Genomic DNA, 22,299 nt, shown 5'->3' with positions numbered 1-22,299 from the left:
GGCATAATCGCTCGGGGGCGCAAGACTTTTGCGGGATGCGAAAGGAAAAGCTTTCGAGAGGGGATACAAAAAGGAAATAATCGGTTGCGACTCGGTAAGGTGGAAAAGTTTGAACGAAATGTAAACTAAAAAAAGGGGACAAACGGCACGGAGTGCTCGTGTCGGTGCCACTGGCACGGTGTGGGTGCTAAGCACAAAGGGCCCAGTCGGCCGTCACGTCATTAACGAGTGCGAGATGTGGAAAATATGGCGCGCACGCTTCGACCCGATTTTTTTTTCTTTCTTCAAGCGCCTGATCCACCTCTACAACGGCTGTAAAGCGAAAAAAAAAAAAACCTTTGATGCCACCAGAATCGCAAGGAATCCGTAGCAAGTGTGGGGCTCCGAGCGCGTATGCACTCACATTCATCGACGCTAGGCGCAGATAGAGGCCCAATGGCGCTCTTCTCGAGAGCTCTCGTTTCCGCCAAGTTCTCTCGTATACTTCCGACTAAGCCTCGTAGTTTGGAGAGTATCGAGCTGCCGTACATGTCGTCATTTGCGCTCTGGATATAAAGAACGAACGCAGTAATGCGGCGTAAATAGGTGTGCCTTCGTTTACAGGACGAAGTTGTGTAAGCATTGTGGGCGAAAGTGCAGTCGTATGACCCAAGTCCCGTCACGATGCGGCACAAAGTTTACGCGAGATCAAGTTTCACCACGGGTTTGAAACACGGACCTATTTAAACTTGGCCTGATCTCCTACCACTCCTGTTCCTTCCCACTTATCGACATTGCCATCATTGTTTTTTTAGTATAGGAAAGAGCTGAGCTAGTTGCTGCGTATTTATGTTAAAGGACGAACACATTTAGAAGTCGAAACATCACGAACACCACCACCAATGATGTTATAAGAATTAAGGTGTGAAAAATGAATACGAAGAAACACGCAGTGGCAAGACAGATTCTTCTACGTTTTAGTTTTTTTCGTGTCCAAGTAAACACATGATTACGTATGAGCAACAAGTTTAAACAATAGCTCTGTATCACATTCAATCACTGATAGCTCGGGGGCCCAGAAATGAAAGAATCGGTGATGATCTAATTTTGCGACGAAATGGGCATCGGCGTCGCTATTGTGCAACCGGCTCCCGGCTGAGAAAGTTCCATTTCCCGAGCCTTTTTTCAATATGTTCGTATTCTTGTAACAATACGGTATACTTGCAAAGCGATTTTCTAGGGAATGAAATCCAATGTTTCTGACAGCTGACCGTATAAAGTTTGCAAAGCTCATATTTTTAACACACTGACCATTATCACGGAGCTGAAGCTCATTCGTTATTCTCCCGTTTCAAAAGAAATAACAAAAAAAAACTTATGAATGTTCTATGTACACATGTTCTCTTATGCGTCTCCATTCACAGTCATGGCGAATTATTTCAGCACATACACTTGTCTAACCCGCAGAGCGGCAGACACGATGGTGGGAGGTGAGTGGCTCCAAAGGAGCGAAGAAAATGTAAACACGTCGTACAGCTGAGGTCATTACACCTCAGGAATTTCTCCTGACTGCCTTTGTAGTCCACCACGCGCTGCGAGTGCCCGCGCGTTAACGCATCCGCTTCTTTGTGCTCCGAGCTGTAGTGACTCTACGCTTAGTGGCGACACGGTCCTGCAGGCCACGTTAGCACGGGTGCTTTTTTCCCTTTCGTCTTCTACCCTTTTCGTTCGCTTGTTTCGTTTCATGCCGTTATCTCTCGTTACTATGTACCGCCCGTGCGTCTCCTGTCGCCAGCCATGGCGCGCTTGTGAAGCCGTTAGCCGGCGCGGCCTTAATTTTCTGCGCCGCTAATCTCAAAAAGCGCAGAGCCGGCCGCACCATCCATCGCTTCATCTCGCTTGTCTTAGCGCTGCGCGCCGCTCGGGCGCTGCGGAGTCAGCCAGCGGAAAGAGGCTGCGGCCGCGAGCGTCGGAATTTATTGCTCTCGGAACGACATCGCCACCAACACGAGTTAGTTTTGTTTCTGACCGCTGGAAAGAACAAAGAACGCAAACCCATAAACCTAGAAGGCGCGATAAAAATTAAGACACAAATACACGCGTGCCCCACAAAGCATGTAGCGAGTGTTCTTTTACTTTTCGCTTCCAGCGATGTTACACACCCACCGTAAACGTCCGACCAAGGACAGTAACTCACTCGGCGCGAAAGAATTCAGGCACAAGAGCGAACCGAACGCGCGCTGGAGCCGTGGACGGGAAGTAACGAAACGACTTTGAGTACGTAACTTCGAGCAACGATGAGTGCACATATGTAAAGGCTGAAAAAGAAAAGAAAAACGAGACTTAAAGGGAAGCGTGTGACTGACCGCCATTGGTCGGAACGCAACGTCGAAGCGGCGTGCGCAGAAGGTGGCGAAGTGGTATCCCGCTTCTGCCGGCCGAACGCGCGCCGTCCATAAGCAGAGGCATAACCGCGCGCTTCGTTGTGCGGAGGACGACTCCTAAATGTCCTTTCTCCCTACTTTCAGTGTAGCTTTATTGCTGCATCTGGCTTTATTCGTGGCAGGTGTTGTATGTGAACACTCCGAGAAACGCTCGTTCGAGAGTGCGCGCATGCCTGAGCACCTCCTCACAGCCTGTTGATTTGCCGAGCCCGTCTGGAGATTATGCAGCTCCACCTCAACAAAAGTAAGTGGTGCTGCGAAAGCTACCGCTGGGCCCAGCCAATGACGACGCGGAAATGGTCGACGTCCTATAGTTTCCGTATCGTTGGATAGCGGCGATAATCCAGTGTATACGTGTCACGAAGCGTTCGTACGATGTGTGAGCAGGTTATTGAATGAAGCCTCAGGAACGGCGTCGACTTATCTTTATAGCTTCTGCAATGGCGCTTCTTTCTGCTTATATTTTCTTTCTGTGACACAGGTGATGTAATAAGATCCAAATTATTACCCGTTGACTGTGAGTCACAACCGCATGTGGCATTGGTGTTTCTCTATAGGAAACATGACCCGTCTATTGATCTGGTGGTAGCATTACGAAAGCTACGCACTGCACATCGTTTGTTTTCTGATTGCACCTTTGAGGATAACATTGAAATTAACGTAACGCATTGTTGCTCTACCAATTCTCGGCTATTTCGCTCATACCAGTGCATATTTTTTGTTTCACACGTAGAGTAGTAGGCCAGACGAAACTATAGCTCAGGCCGACCTCTCTACCTTTCTGCAAATAAATTCTCTCTCTCTCTCTCTCTTGTTTCACACATCTTCAATGTCGCTGTTCTCAATATTCTTATAGGCTCATTAAAATTTATTTTCCCACGTATCGCCTTCGATCCTTCTGCGCGCGTAGGTTAGGTGGCGTGCAGTTAGTTACCGCCGCGATTCCGAAGCGTTTCTACGTTACAAGGACTCGTTTTTACGCTATGTGTGATCATCGTGGCTTTAGTGTGTACCGCTCCCGCCTTTCTGTTGGTGCGGGCGTTGCCCGTTCTTCGCACAGCGCGTGGGTAACTGTAGGGCAATGGCCCGTTTGCCTAATCGCAGCGCCGCAGAAGCGTGCCGCGCGTCGCCTGAGTGGAAAGAAGAAAGCGATTCGCCCTGTTATGTTAGGCCGAGAGCGGTAGTGGCGGATTGGACCCACTCCTCAGTTGGCGCTTCTGGCGCAAGGAATCCTTTGCGCCCACACTCGCATCGCCACTGTGTACAGAGTACAAAATCTATCTATCTATCTATCTATCTATCTATCTATCTATCTATCTATCTATCTATCTATCTATCTATCTATCTATCTATCTATCTATCTATCTATCTATCTATCTATCTATCTATCTATCTATCTATCTATCTATCTATCTATCTATCTATCTATCTATCTATCTATCTATCTATCTATCTATCTATCTATCTATCTATCTATCTATCTATCTATCTATCTATCTATCTATCTATCTATCTATCTATCTATCTATCTATCTATCTATCTATCTATCTATCTATCTATCTATCTATCTATCTATCTATCTATCTATCTATCTATCTATCTATCTATCTATCTATCTATCTATCTATCTATCTATCTATCTATCTATCTATCTATCTATCTATCTATCTATCTATCTATCTATCTATCTATCTATCTATCTATGTAATCTCGCCGCGGTGGTCTAGTGGCTAACGTGCTCGGCTGCTGACCCGAAGGTTACGGGATCAGATGCCGGCTGAGGTGGCTGCGTGTTCGATGGAGGCGTGAATGCTGTATAGGCCCGTGTGCTCAAGTAAGTACGAACAAACAAGGGCGTAGAAGATAGATAGATATGTAGGGTTTAACGTCCCAAAACCACCATATGATTATGAGAGACGCCGTAGTCGAGGGCTCCGGAAATTTTGACCACCTGGGGTTCTTTAACGTGCACCCAAATCTGAGCACAGGGGCGTAGAAGAGTACCGACACGGACATAGCACTACTTTCAACTGATCTTTTATGCTACCGAGCAAGCGGAAATAACGTGAACATAAAGAGCATTTCGTGGATTCACATCGTTGAACCGAGCACGTGTACAATGCACTATCACGGCATAGCAAAACATTTCATGTCGATGATGCGCAGGCCACGAGCATTCTGGTAGAATACGTCTACGTTACACGGCCCTTTTGACACCAGGATGGCAGACGGATGGAGCATGCCGTTGCGCAGCACCCCGCTAAAACGCTTGAAGAAGCAGCCGAGAGGCCACATCGAAGGATAATTCAGGCGCTGTAGTGTTTTTTCGTCGACCATGATGTAGAAAAGCGAATATTTCTAAAATTTGTAGTATGTAATAATAATAATAATAATAATAATAATAATAATAATGGTTTCACATCCTAAAACCATGATATGATTATCATCATTTACTTAACCGTTAATTGAATAACATAGAATAACATAAGGGGGGGGGGGCAAGCAGGGATGGTGGAGTGCTCCGGAAATTGAGACCACCTGGTGTTCTTTAATGCCCACTGACATCAAACAGTATGCACGAACCATTCGCCTCCATCAAAATGTGACCGCTGTCACCGGGATCAAACCTTCGGGTCAACAGCCAAGCACCCTAACTTTTCCATGACCGATTATCGATCTATTGATGGTGCGATCATATAACAGATTGATGGTGTATATCCATGAAAGTGACTATAGCGAAAAACTTTTTTTGAATATACGAATCCTCGTTGCAGCTATCTCTTCCCCACCGCCATCCCTGGCGTACTTATTTTGTGGTGTTATAAGAAGGAACTGAATTACTGACAAAGTCATATAATGCATTTAGTGCTTTCGTCGGCGTGCACAACAACTATATGAATACAAAACAATTAAGTTCTTATCGCTTGGCGCCTCAGGCTGACCCGAAGTTTTCCAAGCACAAAGACTTATGTTGCGCTATTGTACCACCACCATTATATCGCGCGTTCTACGACTCTCATATGACACTCACTGGAAGCTCGCTTACTTGCATTGACACCCAACTATATTTTATCACCAGTAGGTGCGGTGACCGCGCTTCGCTGGTCCCGGAATGCACACACAGCCAGACAATTGGCTGCCGAAATTGTCTCGGGGCCTGAATCTAAAAGGCGCATTTCTAATCAAGCGCTTACCAAGTGTACTAAAGCAGGACCTTTTTAAGAAAGAAGGGGTTGGTTGGCTGGGCTGGTGCTAGTGTCCACTCTCGAAGAAACCAAGGGAGGCGCGGTACAACGAAACTCGTCCTAAGATTGCCGAGTGGCCGCTTGCGCTGAGTGGGCTCGCCGAACTTTTTGAGATTATCGCGCCCCTCTAGTTTGAGTGGAGAAGGCATGGCGCAGCTGCATACGTCTACTGAGGCGCTCCCCAACCTTTTGTGTTCGTGAGCGCACGGACTTAGCGTGCGCGGTTGGAGACAGCCTCAAAAACCTTCTCTACTGCCATGGGCTTCTCGACTGACAAGACTGCTTCTGAAATCATAACTACACTGGGCGGTGTATAACAAGGAGTATACGCACTGGGTGGCTCACGTGTCTTGAGCGAAATATTTGCACAGTGCGCCCAAACAGTAGGGTGGTACACTCGAGAAGCGGTCTTGCAGTCACTTCAATTCTCTTCGCGAGATTCATTAAAATAGCGCGCGATTGGGGAGCTCCGTGCCAGAAATGGTCATAGCACCACTGTGTCTGAGCCTCTTAAGAATGATGATAGTTATAGCGCGAGAACAAAACGACGACACAGAGACAAGAAGGACACGAATTTTTCTTGTCTCTGTGTCGTCGTTTTGTTCTCGCGCTATAACTATCATCATGCCATACCAACTAGCCCAAGCTGCCACACCTCTTAAGAAGTTTATTTGTAGTTTGCTAGAGGGCTCGACTCGTGCGTTGTCCTTCTCTGCGCCGCCAGCACCCCGATGCGCTGTCGCAGCAATTTATGGCTAAGCAGACCATATCTCCCAAGGAAATCTAAAATGCTAGCCTGATCATGCGAACCTGCACTTGTATACGCGAGAGTTTTGTTTTCCTTGCCGTTTGAGTATAACCGACTCGAATGCGTACTTTTCGGCAATTTTATTGAAAGTACGAATTGAATATTGATTGAGCAACTCACAAAGAGAGGGACAGAAACAGCATTAATTTTGGACCATTGTTTTATTTGTTTACCCGTTGTTACCTTGCATACACAAAGTATTTTTCTGTTGTGTGGGAAAGCTCCAACATTATGAGCACTGTCAAATTTTTTGTCAGCTGGGACTGTATCAAAGCACTGTTACAGCTGCACACACTTCCTTGTCTAACTTTCTTTCTTTCTTTCTTTCTTTCTTTCTTTCTTTCTTTCTTTTTTCTTTTTTCTTTCTTTCTTTGTTTTGTTTCTTTCTGTTTCATGTTTCATTTTTTTTCTTTGTCCGTTGCTTTCTGTTTTCTTCTCGCTCTTTCTTTTCTCTTTTATGTTTCTATTCGCTCCTCTCTCACATTTTATTTCTATGTGGCTCTTTGTATTTTCTATCTTCTTCCTTTCTTTCTTTCCTTATTTATTTATTTATTTATTTATTTATTTATTTATTTATTTATTTATTTATTTCTCTTTATTTCTCCGCTTCTTTCCCGTTTGGTCTCGTTGTCGTTTATTCTACCTCAATCTGGTGTCTGTTTCTTTTTACCCGTCTCTTCTTTTTATATCTTAAACTGCCTGTTATTTATTCTTGCATCTATTATTCCCCCTTTTTAAAACAACTTTACTGTTTGAAGAAAAAAAAAAGCATCTTACGGTGAGAATAGTAGTGAAGCCACTATTTCAATCCGTCATTGCACTTTTACCAGGGCCATATTGACGCATATCATCAAAGAAGTAACAAAGGCTCAGAGCTCTGCTCACATTCTTAGTTACTAAACATTCGCCGCTATTGCGCTAACTCAGCAGGTGAACCGACTAAATGAACTGTTTTGGCCGCGAGTTAATAAAGTTCCAGGAACAGTGCAGTGCGTCTTCGATACTTCTTGTTTACAACTGTATGGAAAGGTTTCGGGTATACAACGCGGTCCGCCTTCAACAGCAGGTGAGGTGCCATTCGGTTAATTGGCGAGATTAAGCTGTCACTCTTACCAGTTCCGGCGCTTAGCAGTGGGGACAAACGTTGTAACGAGCTAGCTACAAAACGAGGCGACGCGAAAGTCTCAGGCGCCCCCTCCCTCACCCCCTTCTCCTCCGCTCCTCTTGTACGTAGCCGTATAGCTCTAGCTGAGCTCGCGAAAACCGTAGTTGATAGCCGAGGCGCTCACCTTGGCGCAGCGCTGTGATCGGGGCTCCACAGGGCAAGGGGGACGCTATCAGTGGTGCCCCGTTTAGGTCTCCCAGCACGGAGGAAGGAAAGCCGTGTCTCCCAGTGAGACGTTTAGCCGCCCATCAGAGGCAAGTGGACGAAACTGGCAGGCTGCCGCGAGCGAGCCTCGCGGCAGCCGAAGAACGCGCCTCCCTCGAGCGGAGTAGTAGGGAGCGCCGGCTATCGGCTTCGAATCAGCCGTCTCAGCGACGTGCCTGCCTCGCGCACAGCGTACGCGCCTTGTTTCCGCTCTCTCCCGAGCGCCACGTGTCGTCTACCGGTCAGGATGGGCTTGAGTGATGGCCCGATACGAGCCGGGCTACGGGCGCAAGCCGCTCGGTGCGCCGAGACTGATGGCGGCGCGACTAAGGCTTAGCAGCGCGGCGCCGATTGTCGCTGCTGATCTGCGGGGGAACCTGCGCGCCAGTCTTGTCTTGATTTCGAACGAGACAAATGAAAGCCAGGCTTTAAATACGGCCCTCCTCGAGGCACTGTTCTACGCGCGAGAGCAATTTTCTACTCAGCTGCTCCACCGGTGCTTTATAGTTCCCTTTTCCTCGAGCCGGGGCTGCGTTCTCCGCCAGAGGATTCGGCAGCGGGCGAGTTCGTGGTTTCGGGGGTCATTGTAGTACCATCGCGCCTGTTCTCTCGGTTCTCGCTGCATTTTCGTCTTTATTTTTTTTTTTGGATTTGTTGTCATCTACATCTTGAAGCCTTCGCTAGCTCTCTCTTGACTATCGCGTTCCCTGTGATATCTCCTTTGTCTAAAGGCACGAGGTGACCTCGGCAGCTGCTATTTTTATGGCTGATATTAAAGAACGGAAGCAACATGTAGGTTACTTTCTCCGTCGCATCACCTTCGAGGCCCGACTCAAGTTGCGGCGCTCAGTCACGAGCGCAATGCAATAGTCCTTTCTGGATTATACGTACGCACTGATTCCCTAATTATCGGATACAGCACTTTACTCCCCGCGCCACAATATTCGTTCTCGCGGTTGGCGAATCCAGCTCGCGGAGGCGCCTTCCAAAGGACGCGGTCTACCGCTCTTTCTCGCAAGGTTTACAACGAAACTAGCAGAGTACGCATTCTATAAACAGTGTACCTATTCCTCGTGCTTTAAATTTCGCAGAAAGTATGAATTTCTCCGTCAAGAGAAGGTCTGTCCCAAACGGCACCGCGGCGCGGGGTGTGTGCCGCGCGTTCTCAACTCTTTTCCGGATTACGAGGAGTCGGCCGAGACTCAGTGCCGCTCTCAATTCTCCGACGGAGGCACATGCGCGCACCACGCCACCGCAAAAATTATTGGTGGTCGTCTCGCTCTTTTCTTTTTTTCCTAGCCGAGTTCGCGGTTGAGGAAAGCATGCCTTGGAAGCGGGGCTCAGTGAGAAGGGGCGAGAGTAAGCCTTTCGTTTCCCTCGGCCAGATAAATAATACCGAGTCGCGAGCAAAGGGAGGAGCATCACTTTCGCCCCTATAATGGACCCGCAATGGCGTGGTGGCAAAAAAGATTCATCCCCTGCGTCCCGCTATTTTTGTCGCCGCAACACGTTCAGCCCGGCGATCGTATACAGGCGGGCGCTGCACGTGGGTTCAGCCTCGGGAATAACGCTCGAATGCTTCGCCCGCCACTGGCGCTCAGCACGCGCCGTTTTGCGCTCCATCGTCCTATTCCTCCTGTCTCGTAGATAAATAACGCTTAATAAATAACGCTTTGATTTATGTTATTTAGGCTCCCGCTGCTGCTGCTGCTAGAGGAGGACTGTTATGAAGGGGGGGTGAGGAGCGCGTGAAATATACTCGGCCGCCATCGGGGATTTTCGTGCCCGCTGCCGAGCTGTGCCGCATCGTGACAAGAAGAATGGCGGAAAACGGGGCACCACAACGCCGCCGCATCGGCTGCGCCGAGAGATGCGAGCGCGATCTTCGCTCCCGCTCCTCTCAAAAGCGGCGCCCAAAGTTGCGTTTTGCCGTGCAACGCAAAAGTTCTGCGGCGAAGCAGCCCTCTTTGTTGTTCCGAGCCGGGTTTTGTAATGAGCGCCGGCGATACGGGGAGAGGGGGTACGGCGCTGTCTCAAAAGGTGACAGATGAAACGCAGGGAGGAAAACTACGGGTCGGTGACTCGCGTGGATGGAAGAGGGTATAATTTGTGGCTCATGGTTGTATCTATGCGTCGTCACGAGAAGAGAGTGGGAGGACAGGTTTGCGAGAAAAACCGGAGGCATAGGTTGAAAAAAAAAGAACAATAGAACTCAGACACACTCAAGAAACACATTTTCTTATGTGAGCTCTCTCGTACTTAGACTAACCGAAGTTTTTCTCAGCAGAACCAAGTGCCCTCGGACTCACTGCTCTTTTTTTTTTTTTTTTCTCAACCAGGCATGCTCGGACTCGAACTCGCCAACATATTGCTTAGCCGGACTCATTCAGGCTGAGACTCACAGCTTAACTTGAGTCTGAGTAAGCCTGACGGAGTCGATTGTCGAGTCATCACATCACGATCATCGCACAAAAACGAACAAAAAAAAAACACAACAAATTGCACGAAGCAGCGCTTGTGTCCTGCACTTTGTTGTGTTTTTTGTCCTTTTTGTGCGCTGTTCATCATGAGTATGTTCTAACTACCCCAATTCACTACTTCATTTGACTATTGAGTACGCTGGCGTGAAATTACCGTTTCAATCTTCGTAGAAATGCATTATCTCGCCTAATCAGTGCTCTACGATACGCCTTTTGGTATTGTAGCTTCAAATGCAAGTTATCAGTGGTGGCAATCTAGTAAGGATGCTTTTATGAAAAAAAATATGCGACTCACTCAAGATATTGTCACTCGCTTGTCAAAAAGAAAGAAATCTGGTGTCCCAATCTCTGCGGCAAGACCTCTGTTATGACTTAGAAGAGTGAAACTTTGGGCTAGTTGGTATTGCATGATGAAGAACGTACAGCGCGAACACAAGACGGGAATACTAAAGAAGGGACACAGACAGCGCTTGTCTGTGTCCCTTCTTTAGTATTCCCGTCTTGTGTTCGCGCTGTACGTTCTTCATCTCTGTTATGACGTCGCGACACTGGTAGAGGTGCTGGAGCCTACAACCTGGTGCAGGACAGTCTTGCTCGGACCCGTTCACCCAGTCCAGAGACTCAGCCCCTCGTCACGACTCCAGTGCACCGATTCAGTCGGCGCCTACTAGGCCTAAGTCCGGAGTCCGCACCTGTTCCGCCTCTTTCCAGCATGGCAGCTCCTATATTACTATCAAGAACGTCTCGCTAAAAAATTGATGAGGAAAGGTTCTGCCTCCCCCCCCTCTCCTCAAAATACCCTCGCCTCTGATAAGGACACATTGGGGTAGCACATGAACACTATTGCGTTCAGATATGCGTAGGCTTGAGTACAAACGTAAGCCGATATAAGGATGATAGTAATGCTGATAGGAGAGTAGGTAGTCGAGCGGTCAATGTGAGCTAGATTTCGCTGGTGAACTCGGGACGCATCACTGGCGTCAGGGAAGAAATGGCATGGGTGATAGACGACGATCAGGATAAGCGCATATGCGAAAATAGACGAATGTTTAGCTGACCAGTGTGCTAACATCAGCGTGGGCTCCTAAGAAACTAATAAAAAACAAGCGAAGGCTGAACGATCCGCAAAATGAATACGGAATTACCGTTACATGTCGCCAGTAACTTCATAGGATAACTACCGGAAACGGATACGTTTGAACGATACTGTTACAGCGCCGCATTCGAGAATAGCAAAGCTTCACTGGCACTGTCATGTGTGCCACTTCGATTTTTGAAAGAGCACTAAAGAGAAATGATTACTTGTTTTAGATTGACAAACTGCTCCCCGAGGACTCTAATGTCGTATGTTTCACTATCGAAAGTTCATTATTAACGGAGAAAATCGAAGCTGAAGTTGCACTTTTTAAATTTCGCGCTGAAATCTCCGCGCGTGACGTCAAAATTTTCGAAATGGATTTTTCGTATATTTCCAGTCTTCGCTACATTGGCTTGATGAAATTTTCGTTATTCTTTATCCTTTATTCAAAGGTTACCCCGCATTGCCCAAAGCTGTTTCAGCAGGGGGTGGCAGACTGTGGTTTCTCAAACTTTGTATGCTAGGTCTACCCACAGACGAAGTTGTACTTCAATTTTATCGATTAGAAGGGACGTAGAACCCAGTAGATGCGCTCTGCCGCGGTGGTCTAGTGGCTAAGGTACTCGGCTGCTGACTTGCAGGTCGCGGGATCGAATCCCGGCTGCGGCGGCTGCATTTCCGATGGAAGCGGAAGTGTCGTAGGCCCGTGTGCTTAGATCTGGATGCACGTTAAAGAACCCCAGGTAGTCGAAATTTCCGCAGCCCTCCACTACGGCGTCTCTCATAATCATATGGTGGTTTTGGGACGTTAAACCTCACATATCAATCAATTCAGTAGACGCGTTAGAAATCTTTCACATCAAGGGTTATTGTGCGGGAATTTCAAGAAGGCGTCTTCACCCACATTTTCTTTTCGCGTGTTTTCTCGTTTACAAGCGCCGTCTCGCGGTAGAAATGGTGTTTTGGTGATTGTGAAATTGTTATTCACTTATACGGCAAAAATTGATCTGCTCTTTAGTGTCCCTTCAAACGTAAAAATAATAAAAAAGTAGCTTTCCCACTGCTGCTGAGTAATGTGTGGGTGGAGAATCGTTAGTGAGCAGAAACATTTATTGAGCTTTAATCATTCAATCCCAGTAAGTGTACCTAAATAAATCGGAATAAATAATACTAAAATGAAAGATGTCTTCTCTATTGACAAGAAGGAGACTGAGGAATGGACGTGCATGAGGACTCAGCAATGTTTGCAAATGTACAATATTGTCTTGGGATACTTGCAGTTTAATGTGAAGTAAATGATAGTTTTAAAATTTAGATATTAAATAGCATTTTAAAGAAAATATAAAGATATATGGCAAGACGAAAGACTACACATACAAAATGCACCATTTTTTATGGTATGGATGTACCCCAAGAAGCTGAACAACGTTTTTATGACCTTCTGTGTTGAGGTCGGTGTGGGTCAGTGTCTGAAAATTGTCGTCTTCGACCCTTGCTCCGCGCATAGCTTCTCAGATTAAATAACAGATGGCTGAGCTACTAAAAAGGCACTCATGCTAAAAAACTGGGCTCGAAAACACGGTCACCCAAGCCACGCCGTTTGGACTTTGACTTTGCCCTTATGTCCACGTTTGCACGTCCTGTCTTCTAACATGAATTCTCAGATTTGCTTTGTTCGACGAGTCCACAAACACGTGCGTATCTTCCTCGCAGGACGTTCGGTGCCTGGTGTCTCCGCTGCTGAGGCACTTCCAAGCCGAAGTGGATCGCCTGGGAGAGCGAAGCCTGGCTGCCGAGGCCGCCTTCCTGGCGCTCTACAAGAGACTGCTGCGAGCCGTCTCCGTCGCCCACTCAGGTCAGCACAGGCTCGTGCTCTTTGTTTTTTAGCTCGCCACCTATAGACGTGCATAAGATTCTCCAACAGTTCGAGAGGGGAGGTGTATGCCTTACTGCAGCGCCTTGGTCGAGTCCGAAGCAAAGCAAGCTTGGATGCAAAAAAAAAAAAATAATAATAAGTCACAGCATATCCACAAGGTGAATGATGACGAGTGGGGTGGGCGAAGCAGATGGGTGGCCGGACAGACAGACGGAATGGAGGACCCACGGATGGACGGATGGATACATGAACGTACGGACGGACCGACGGATGGACGAACGGATGGACGGATGCATGGACGGACGAACGGGTGGACGCACAGACGGACGGAGGGATGGACGCACGAATTGACGCACTAGAGAATGGACGGAGGCATGGACGAACGCAGGGACGCACGCACGGACAGACGGACGGATCCACAGATGGACGGACGCATGGACGGAAGCAGAAACGAACGGACGGACGGAAGCAAGTGCGGACGGACTGATGGACGCTTCGCCGCACTCGTCATCATTCACTCCATGGATATGCTGTGATTTTTATTATTTATCATACTACAAGTAACGTCCTCTAGTATCTTACCATTTGCATTTTTCAGCGTATATGCGTTCCGTTATATGTACCAGTACCGCCCTCTACGGCCGGTTCAAGAACTAATGAGAGGTGCCTACATACGATTACGACGGAACACTCGGCCCACGCCTCAAGGATCTTCGCCCCTAAAAGTGGCTGTGACGCAGTGGGTATCGTGGCCGGCCTCTGTTGCCGCGAACCGAAAGGTCGTGGGCTCGAATGCCGTCAGCCGGAACTTTTTCTTTGTTTTTTGATTGTGCGTAATTTTTCGACAACATTTCCGTGACAGAAACACGTCGCAAAAGTCTCAATGAACCCCGGAATAAAACAATTTCGTGTTAAAATTAAAATGAATTGATGACGTGCTGCTCACAACTGTTTACCATCAGTCCCCGGCTTTCCGGTGCTAAACGTGGGCAGCAAACACTTCTTAAAATGAAGCGTCCAGGGGTCTTCAGCAGTCAGTATAGTTAAAAGCCTGCTTAGCCATTACGATGGACATGTAACAATGACGTGGTAAAATCCACCTGAGGAGAGGTATGGGGCAGGTTTTGTGACTCTCTTGATAATTAGGCGAAGAATGACCCCCCTCCCCCTTTTACTTTCTAGATGGGCGTCTACGTCGGCAATTATTTCGTAAAGGTCTGAGATCCAGATGTTCTGTTGCTTAGGTACACATGACTGTGGCGCGAAATACATTTCGTGAAAAAATGCAGAACGTCGAACACAACAGTGCATAACATCGAGATGGTATGCACGGCACGTGACGTTGTCAGTGTATAAGCCGTGAACTCTGTGGTCACCCATGCAGTTTGATGTGACGGATTACTCCCCCTAACTACGTTTTGAACACTATTAGGCCGGTGAAGAACGTCAAAGAAGCGCTCAAATTTTTTCAATGGATTTTTTTAAACACTAAAACAATATTTTGGCAACCGTGTGCCCACAGTTTTACCCTAACATGGAACATTTTTCAATTACTGAATGCTTTAGTTAAAGAAAATGGACCCGAGAGGTTACTAAGCGAGTCTGAAGGAGACCATGCAGAACTTCTAGCGCCCATGGTGTTGTTATGATCAGCATAAAACATAAGAGGGCTACCAGGCAAGGCTACCTTCTGGGCCATTTGCTTGGAGGGCAAGCTCAATCTCACCAGTTCAACCTTTAAGCCAATAGACGAATTGGTTGGCTTGCCTAGCTAGGCTCAGAAATTTAATGCCCATCACGACAATGTTCAGTCTAAAATTAAACTGTGCACTCATGAAGGAAATGATATTAGTTAGCGTACAGCCCATCGTAAGATGACACAAGAGGTCAGAGCCGCATGAAATTTCTAGCCACACCGCGGTCGTTTGCATACTACTTCTTTGCTCGTTTACAAAACCAATGGTCTCGACAGACTAAATAAGCAGAACACATGGAGGACAGTTGCCATTCGATCGTCTTGGAGAATATACATTATGCATGAGTAACATTGTGTTGTTCACTTGGTCATCGTCTCATGATTTTCTGAACAGCGATTAAACGTGTCACCAACTGGCCAGAAACGTGAAACGTTGGCTGGGCCGTCAATCGAAAAACTGATTTAACGGCCACGCTGCAGTTTTGTTTTTAATGGTATCCCTGATTAACTGAAAATACATCGAGATAATTTTGTTTATTCTTCCATGCGTGCACCACTGCAAGTATGCATATGCTTCTCTGTTTTTCGGTGCTGTTCTCCAACGTCTTACAGTGTTCACTTATATTGAAGTCTTCCGACTCCGCAGTATATGTACTTCTGAAATACACGCAATTTTCTGAATGTTGGACATCGTCGCGAAAGGCGAAGACTAACGTGACAAGTAACGTCTAATCAAAACGCCTACGTGATCCTCGGCTTCGCAGAGTGGCCGTCCGCAAGCGTCCTATACTGCCGCTGGGCTGTAAGACAACGTCGAATACGACCCGGAGTCTTCTTTTTCTCGATTCTTCACTTGAGCGTATACGATGCGTTTTTTTGCTGTGATTCGGGGCGAAATTTTCGACCCGTGGTGCAATGGCTATCTTCGCCGAGCCTTCGAAGGCGCTCTTGGCCGCCAGCTGCACGGAGAACGACGACGAGGCGACCGACCCGCCCTCTCCCGTCGTCGACAATCGTTTGGGTCGTCGCTTTGCAGGGCGCCTTCGGAAATGGACGCCCGATTGATGATCTCCCTGTTGTCCCCGGTCCTGGCGAAGAGGCTGGAAAGTTACAAAAAACAGAAAGACGACGAGAATATGCGACGAACTCGCCAAAGGTGCGCACGATGACGCACGTAGTTATGGCACAAGTCCGGGCAGCAGTCCGGGCAGCAGAGAAGGAGTGATCGCCATGGCGTGTCTGGGTCTTCTTTCTCGGCAACCGCCCCCTTTGGCTTGCTGCTGCTGCTGCAGACTGCGATCAGGCGCGACGCATCGTATAGTGTGAAGGGGCACGCATGGACGATGCATCGTTGCCGTGCCTTATGATGACGCGCCGACATCGCATCCCCCCCCCCTCCCTTGTCTTCCTTCCCCGCATTCGGGGTGTCCTTTGGAGTGAATCGCGCATAGGCGGCATTCCAGATCGTAGATGGGACGCTCCAGATCGCCACGGCCAAATAGAATCGCCTCTGCCTTCATGGCCATTTTTGGCTGTTGACCTTGGCGGAACGACGCTCAGGGGCGGCCACCCTCCCCTGCATGCCTTTGATGCGCGACCGGCCTCGGCGTCGTCAACATCGACGCTCCGTTTGCGCAAGGAGTCGCCACTCGTTCGCGTTATTGAGACGAGGGGTGCCCCGTCGCTCGGCCCTTCCAATAGGCGCGGTAGGCGTGGCGATCGGAGCCAATGGTCCATTGTGGGGACCCTTTCATCTTCGTCCCGCTAAAGCTTCTCACGAAAGCAAGGTGCGTGCGCAGTTCGAGAAGCGCCGAATGCCGCCCACCGAGGTCGATAAGGAGCCGCTCTTTATTCTTCGCTTCGCGATGGCTGACTCCTCCACACCGTTTGCTCGCGATGACCGTTCGAAAAGGAAAGAATGGGAGTCGCAAGTCTTCTGAAGCGGGTACGCGTGCTTTTTCCATGGCACGTGCGTTTTGTATATGTATGTATGTATGTATGTATGTATGTATGCATGCATGCATGCATGCATGTATGTATGTATGTATGTATGTATGTATGTATGTATGTATGTATGTATGCATGCATGCATACATGCATGCATGTATGTATGTATGTATGTATGTATGTATGTATGTATGTATGTATGTATGTATGTATGTATGTATGTATGCATGCATGCATGCATGCATGTATGTATGTATGTATGTATGTATGTATGTATGTATGCATGTATGTATGTATGTATGTATGTATGTATGTATGTATGTATGTATGTATGTATGTATGTATGTATGTATGTATGTATGTATGTATGTATGTATCTATGTATGTATGTATGTATGTAACCAACAAAGCTTTTTCACATTAAGCCTATCGTCGCCCAAAGAGAACATTTTAACTTCACAGCGTTAAAGTTCCTGTTCCGCAACCGATGCGATGTCGACTTCGGCGGCGTGGTCTGTGAGCCAAAAAATCGATGCATGCAAATAAAAAATCATGGCAAGGAGTCACGTTAATAGATGCGATATTGCGTGACATAAACGTAGATTCGCACGGGCTGGCGTCACGTTGGTGAATTGTGTAAAGAGTTGGAGGTTTTTAAGCTACTTATCCATTAAAAATATTTGATTCATATAGTTACTATCGTCATAATCAGCCACATCACGAACAAAGCTTACGGCTACTACGTACGTGCGCCCATTGTCTTTTAATCGCATAGCTTTCGCTTGGCTTCTTCTGAACATGCTACATTATGGCGCAGTGATTATTGTGCATCACCAGTTGCAGTATGTGCCCTTACTGGAGGAATCACAATGACAAACGCCAGGTGCGCGGATACTTTGACCTAAAGGCCTGCATGGTTGAAGCGTTCATCTAGGAGCGTAATATGGCAAGCGAATATGAAAGTAAAGCGTACGGGGCACCGGATAACTCAATCACAGTGCCACTATCAAAGGTGAACAGCGTCGAAGGTCGTTTTATTGTTGTTGAATTTTCGCTATCAAGATTGATGCTGCTATCGGACAAGAACGATGTTACCTAACGTTTTCTTTTTACGTGCATGCGGCTTACTTAATAAGGTTGTGTCAAGGTCATCTGCAAATGATGAGTGGGGGTCAATAACTTACGTGATTTTTTTTCTCTTTTTTTAAGCACCAAACGTTTTCTTTGAAGTTGGGTTAACGTGGTCGAGCCAGCAGAAAACAACCTTCACAACCGTCGAGATTCTTACGATTAAGATAGCGGTGCGTCTGTTATTTAGTGGGCAAGGGCTAAACACCGCCGCACTACTTGTCACGGAGTCATGAGCGGGCAATAAACGTATTCTCGCAGTGGTAACCGGGTCGATACGCTATTAGGACTGGTTCACGTTAACCGACTGCCGGGACGATGTGAAACTATACGTGAGAATAATGATGGCTGTGGTGATGGCACCACGCGGTATGCTCTTTACAGGCGCTTTCTTGCCACTCCGAAAAATGATTTACTAGAACAATCATTAATAACATGAAAAAAAAGCCTACAAGTTACACTTGATTTTTTTCCTCACTACGCTGCCTCCTACCTTGAAAGCTTTGAAGACTATAATTTACTACAGAGATCTATCTATCAGAATGCAAAAACAATCTATTTTCATTGGTAACATATAACTGTAATCTTGAAGATATGTGGCTGCGTACGAAGGTCTCCTCAGTCATGCCGGGAAGCTTTATTACCGGAACATGCGGTCGCTGAACGTAACATCGTGGCAGTGGACCATGAGAAACGACGGCGTTAGCGTAAATAATGTCTCTTTGCAACCGCGCTTTACCATTTGCGTTCCGAAAGCTCGACGAAGAAGGTAAATTTAATACAGTAATGAGAAAACTAGTTCATCTTTTTTTCATATTGAGTGCCAAATAATCCCTGGCCAAAGCGACGTTGTATGCACGTGCTTTTTTTTTTTTTGCTAAAGAATCGTAGAGTTGGTTTCGAGAATAATGTGGAAGCAGCAGAATTGTAAAAAGAGTATATTCGCTTCGTGCGTAATTAAACGATATATATCATCTGGTTATGCCATACCAGTAACAAACAGTACTACCGATGCCAACACAGAAGTAAAGGGAACTTTTGTTAGTTGTTGCTAGTTTAATCTTTGCCACGCCTACAGCGTGCGGTGTAGTGCGTTCATTGGCTGTTCTGAACGTGTGGATGGTGCCATAAATCTAGCATTCTATGGTTTTTTTCTCTTTCTTTTTCTTTCCTAGGTTTATTTATAGGCCCAACTCCATGCTTCGAGAAATATGGCTGACTATTTAATAACACTTGGCGCGATCACACTCATCCAATATCGATGGCTTCGCAGACCGCTGTCGCCGAATGTTGTTGTGTAAGACGTGGACTATGTATCATTACGCTTATACTTAATATGGACTACCGTACTTGTCGCAACGGCTTACTTCGTAGAAACACCCGCGAGGCTAGTTAATCGACACTCGCTGGTGCCGTACTTCGTCTCTTAAAGAGGAGGAAGCGTACTGCCTCGGGGCGTTGCGTGGTAGTGTAACGAGGTTCACCTTTTTACCACTCGTTGCAATGCTCTTCACCGTCACTGATAAGTTCCTGCTATAGCCCATACAGATCGCCCCTCTAGGCGGCCATCTTGCCCAACGAACGGGTTGAAGGTGCACGAAAAATCGTGTGGTGGCAGTGCTGACAGCCTGGCTGACGGAGTGCGCCTCCTGGTCGAGGCGTCGGGCGCGACCCGTCTCGCCGGATAAACGCCTCTTCCTCGTTGCGCAGCATTAGGCCGGCGGCGCCCCGTCCTCTCAGCGGTCCGCGATCATCTTTACGGATGGCCACCGCCACTGGCTTAGCGCGCAGATCTCTCTCGGCGAGGCGCCGGGATCGTGTTGCGAGTGGTCGTCGATAACGAGCTAGAGCTGCAGCGCTAACGCAATCGTGCCACCGAGTTATTTCTCGCTGTTCCGCCGTTTGGTTTAAATTCCTCCCTCGAATCTGGAACATGTGTCTGCTCATTAATACCGTCTCGCGGACGCAGGATTCCTTGCGATATTGCATGCGGTTTGGTTTGCAACGCGCTGCTGCGCGCTATGGACATTGGGCTTGAGGGCTAGTTGGCGTATTTCTGTAAAAACAATACATTCCGGAAAAAAACAACAACGTAGCAGACAATAGAAAGAGATGACAACACTTATGCATGTGTAATCTCTTTAGTGTGTGTGTGTGTGTGTGTGTGTGTGTGTGTGTGTGTGTGTGTGTGTGTGTGTGTGTGTGTGTGTGTGTGTGTGTGTGTGTGTGTGTGTGTGTGTGTGTGTGTGTGTGTGTTCTCTGCTCTCGAATTCACGAGGACTCAGATAGATCCGTGAGTCTTCATTCTGGGTGAGTCCGATTGAGTAACATGATGGTGAGTTTGAGTACGAGGGAGTCTAGTTGAGAGAATGTTTATTGTGTCTGAGTCCGAGTGAGTGTACCATTAAAGTAAATTTTGACGAGTGTGATTCAGAGGCAGCGCTAAGGTCGAAATATATAGTTTAAAGTCTGAGTGAGCTACACTTTTATTTTTTTCAACCTATGAGTGAGACTCTTGACCGGTAAAGAATCCATTCACGCGCATTCTCTGCAGAGCCCGATACCCGCGTGAATCGTGGGTGCAATACTTTTGTACACCTATAGTTCCTTGCATCTGGAGCAATATCATAGGTATAGTATACTTGCGCTATGCAGCTGTCAGTGTGTTGTTATGTCACAAGATCGCGCAGCTCGTTGCTGTCCTCCGAAGCAGCAATGCCATTAAATAATAATAATAATAATAATAATAATAATAATAATAATAATAATAATAATAATAATAATAATAATAATAATAATAATAATAATAATAATAATAATAATAATCACTAGCCTGAATACACCCACTGCAGGACAAAGGCCTCTCTCATGATCCGCCAATCAACCCGGTCTTGTGCTTTCTGCTGCCACGTTATACCTGCGAACTTTTAAACCTCACCGGCCCACCTAACTTTCTGTCTCCCCTTCGTACGTTTGCCTTCTCTGGGAATCCAGTTAGTCACCCTTAATAACCAGCGGTTATCCTAGCTACGTGCTACTTGTCCGGCCCATGTCAATTTCTTGTTGATTTCAACTATATCCTAAATTCTGGTTTGTTCCCTGACCCACTCGGCTCTCTTCTTGTCTCTCAAGGTAACACCTATCATTTTCCTTTCCATCGCTCGCTGCGTCGTCCTCTATTTAAGCTAAGCCCTCCTTGTAAGCCTGCAGGTTTCTGCTCCGTAAGTAAGTACCGGCAAGATGCAGCTGTTATATACCTTCCTTTTGGGGGTTAGTAGCAGGTCACCATTCATGATTCTACCCATCCTTATTCTTCTCGTTATTTCACTGTCATAGTTCGGCTCCTCGGTTACTTCCTGTCCTAAGCAGACATATTCCTTTACAACTTCTAGCGTAACTCCACCGATTGCAAAGTGCTGTTTTCTGTCGAGACTGTTGCACATTGCCTTGGTTTTGCGCATATTAATTTTCAGACCTACTCTTCTACTTTCCGTGTCCAGTTCGGTAATCATGAACTCCAATTATCACCCACACCTTTAAATACGTATATCGCATCGTTGTGCCCGTACCTAAGCTCTGCCCTCCGCATTTGTTACGGGATTCACAGATGCAACGAATTAACACCGGAAAGCCGATACTCTTCTCGTTGTGGTATTCCAGCTCGCAATCCATCACGTTTACAGGAGCGGAGTGTGGAAGGGGGAGGAAGCTGTTCCACCTGCCTCGATTGTTCCTGGAGTAGTGTCTCGGTATCAGCGAATCCGCTTGAACACACGCTCCGAATGCGTGTGGACGTGCACACCGTATACTACGAGTCCGGTGTGATCCTAAGCCGATGATTTGTCGGGGCTAAACAGATTTACGCGCTGCCGTCGTGCTCTCTGACTAATGGAGGCCGCATTCGCGTTGCGTTGGCCGGCTGCATCCCTTTCGATTACGCTCTGCACGCAGCTCGCACCGGGACTCGTAACGAGCGGCCCGGATTCGAGTTAATTGTGTAAACAGCGCGCGCTTAAGAACCTTTCCTGCGATTTCACTGCTGTCGGAGACGAGCAATTAATTAATGATGCGTTTCTCGCGAGTTCTCTGTTGATCGGGAAGTGCTTCGGGCGTTTATCAGGCTGTGGGCTTCGGCCGAGGAGGCTATTCCCGGAGCTGGTGGTTGAGTAAGTCGTTTCGAAGGCATTTATGTCACAACTATAGACTTTATCGGGCTTCAACGAGTGGCCGGATAAAATACCTTTGTGC

General features: G+C 47.2%; 1 protein-coding gene across 1 annotated transcript in view; it reads left to right on the top strand.

Annotated features, from left to right (window-relative positions):
- The window catches only part of ct (homeobox protein, cut), a 699,473-nt gene that overhangs the window by 127,223 nt on the left and 549,951 nt on the right, over positions 1-22,299 (top strand). Inside the window, exon 3 of the mRNA XM_075888929.1 lies at positions 13,118-13,259. Coding sequence (XP_075745044.1) covers positions 13,118-13,259 — 142 coding nt within the window. The remainder of the gene's footprint in view (positions 1-13,117; positions 13,260-22,299) is intronic.

Source organism: Rhipicephalus microplus, chromosome 3 (genome assembly GCF_043290135.1).
Source record: "Rhipicephalus microplus isolate Deutch F79 chromosome 3, USDA_Rmic, whole genome shotgun sequence".
In the NCBI taxonomy this organism is placed as follows: Eukaryota; Metazoa; Arthropoda; class Arachnida; order Ixodida; family Ixodidae; genus Rhipicephalus; species Rhipicephalus microplus.
This window is presented reverse-complemented; position numbering and strand designations above follow the sequence as displayed.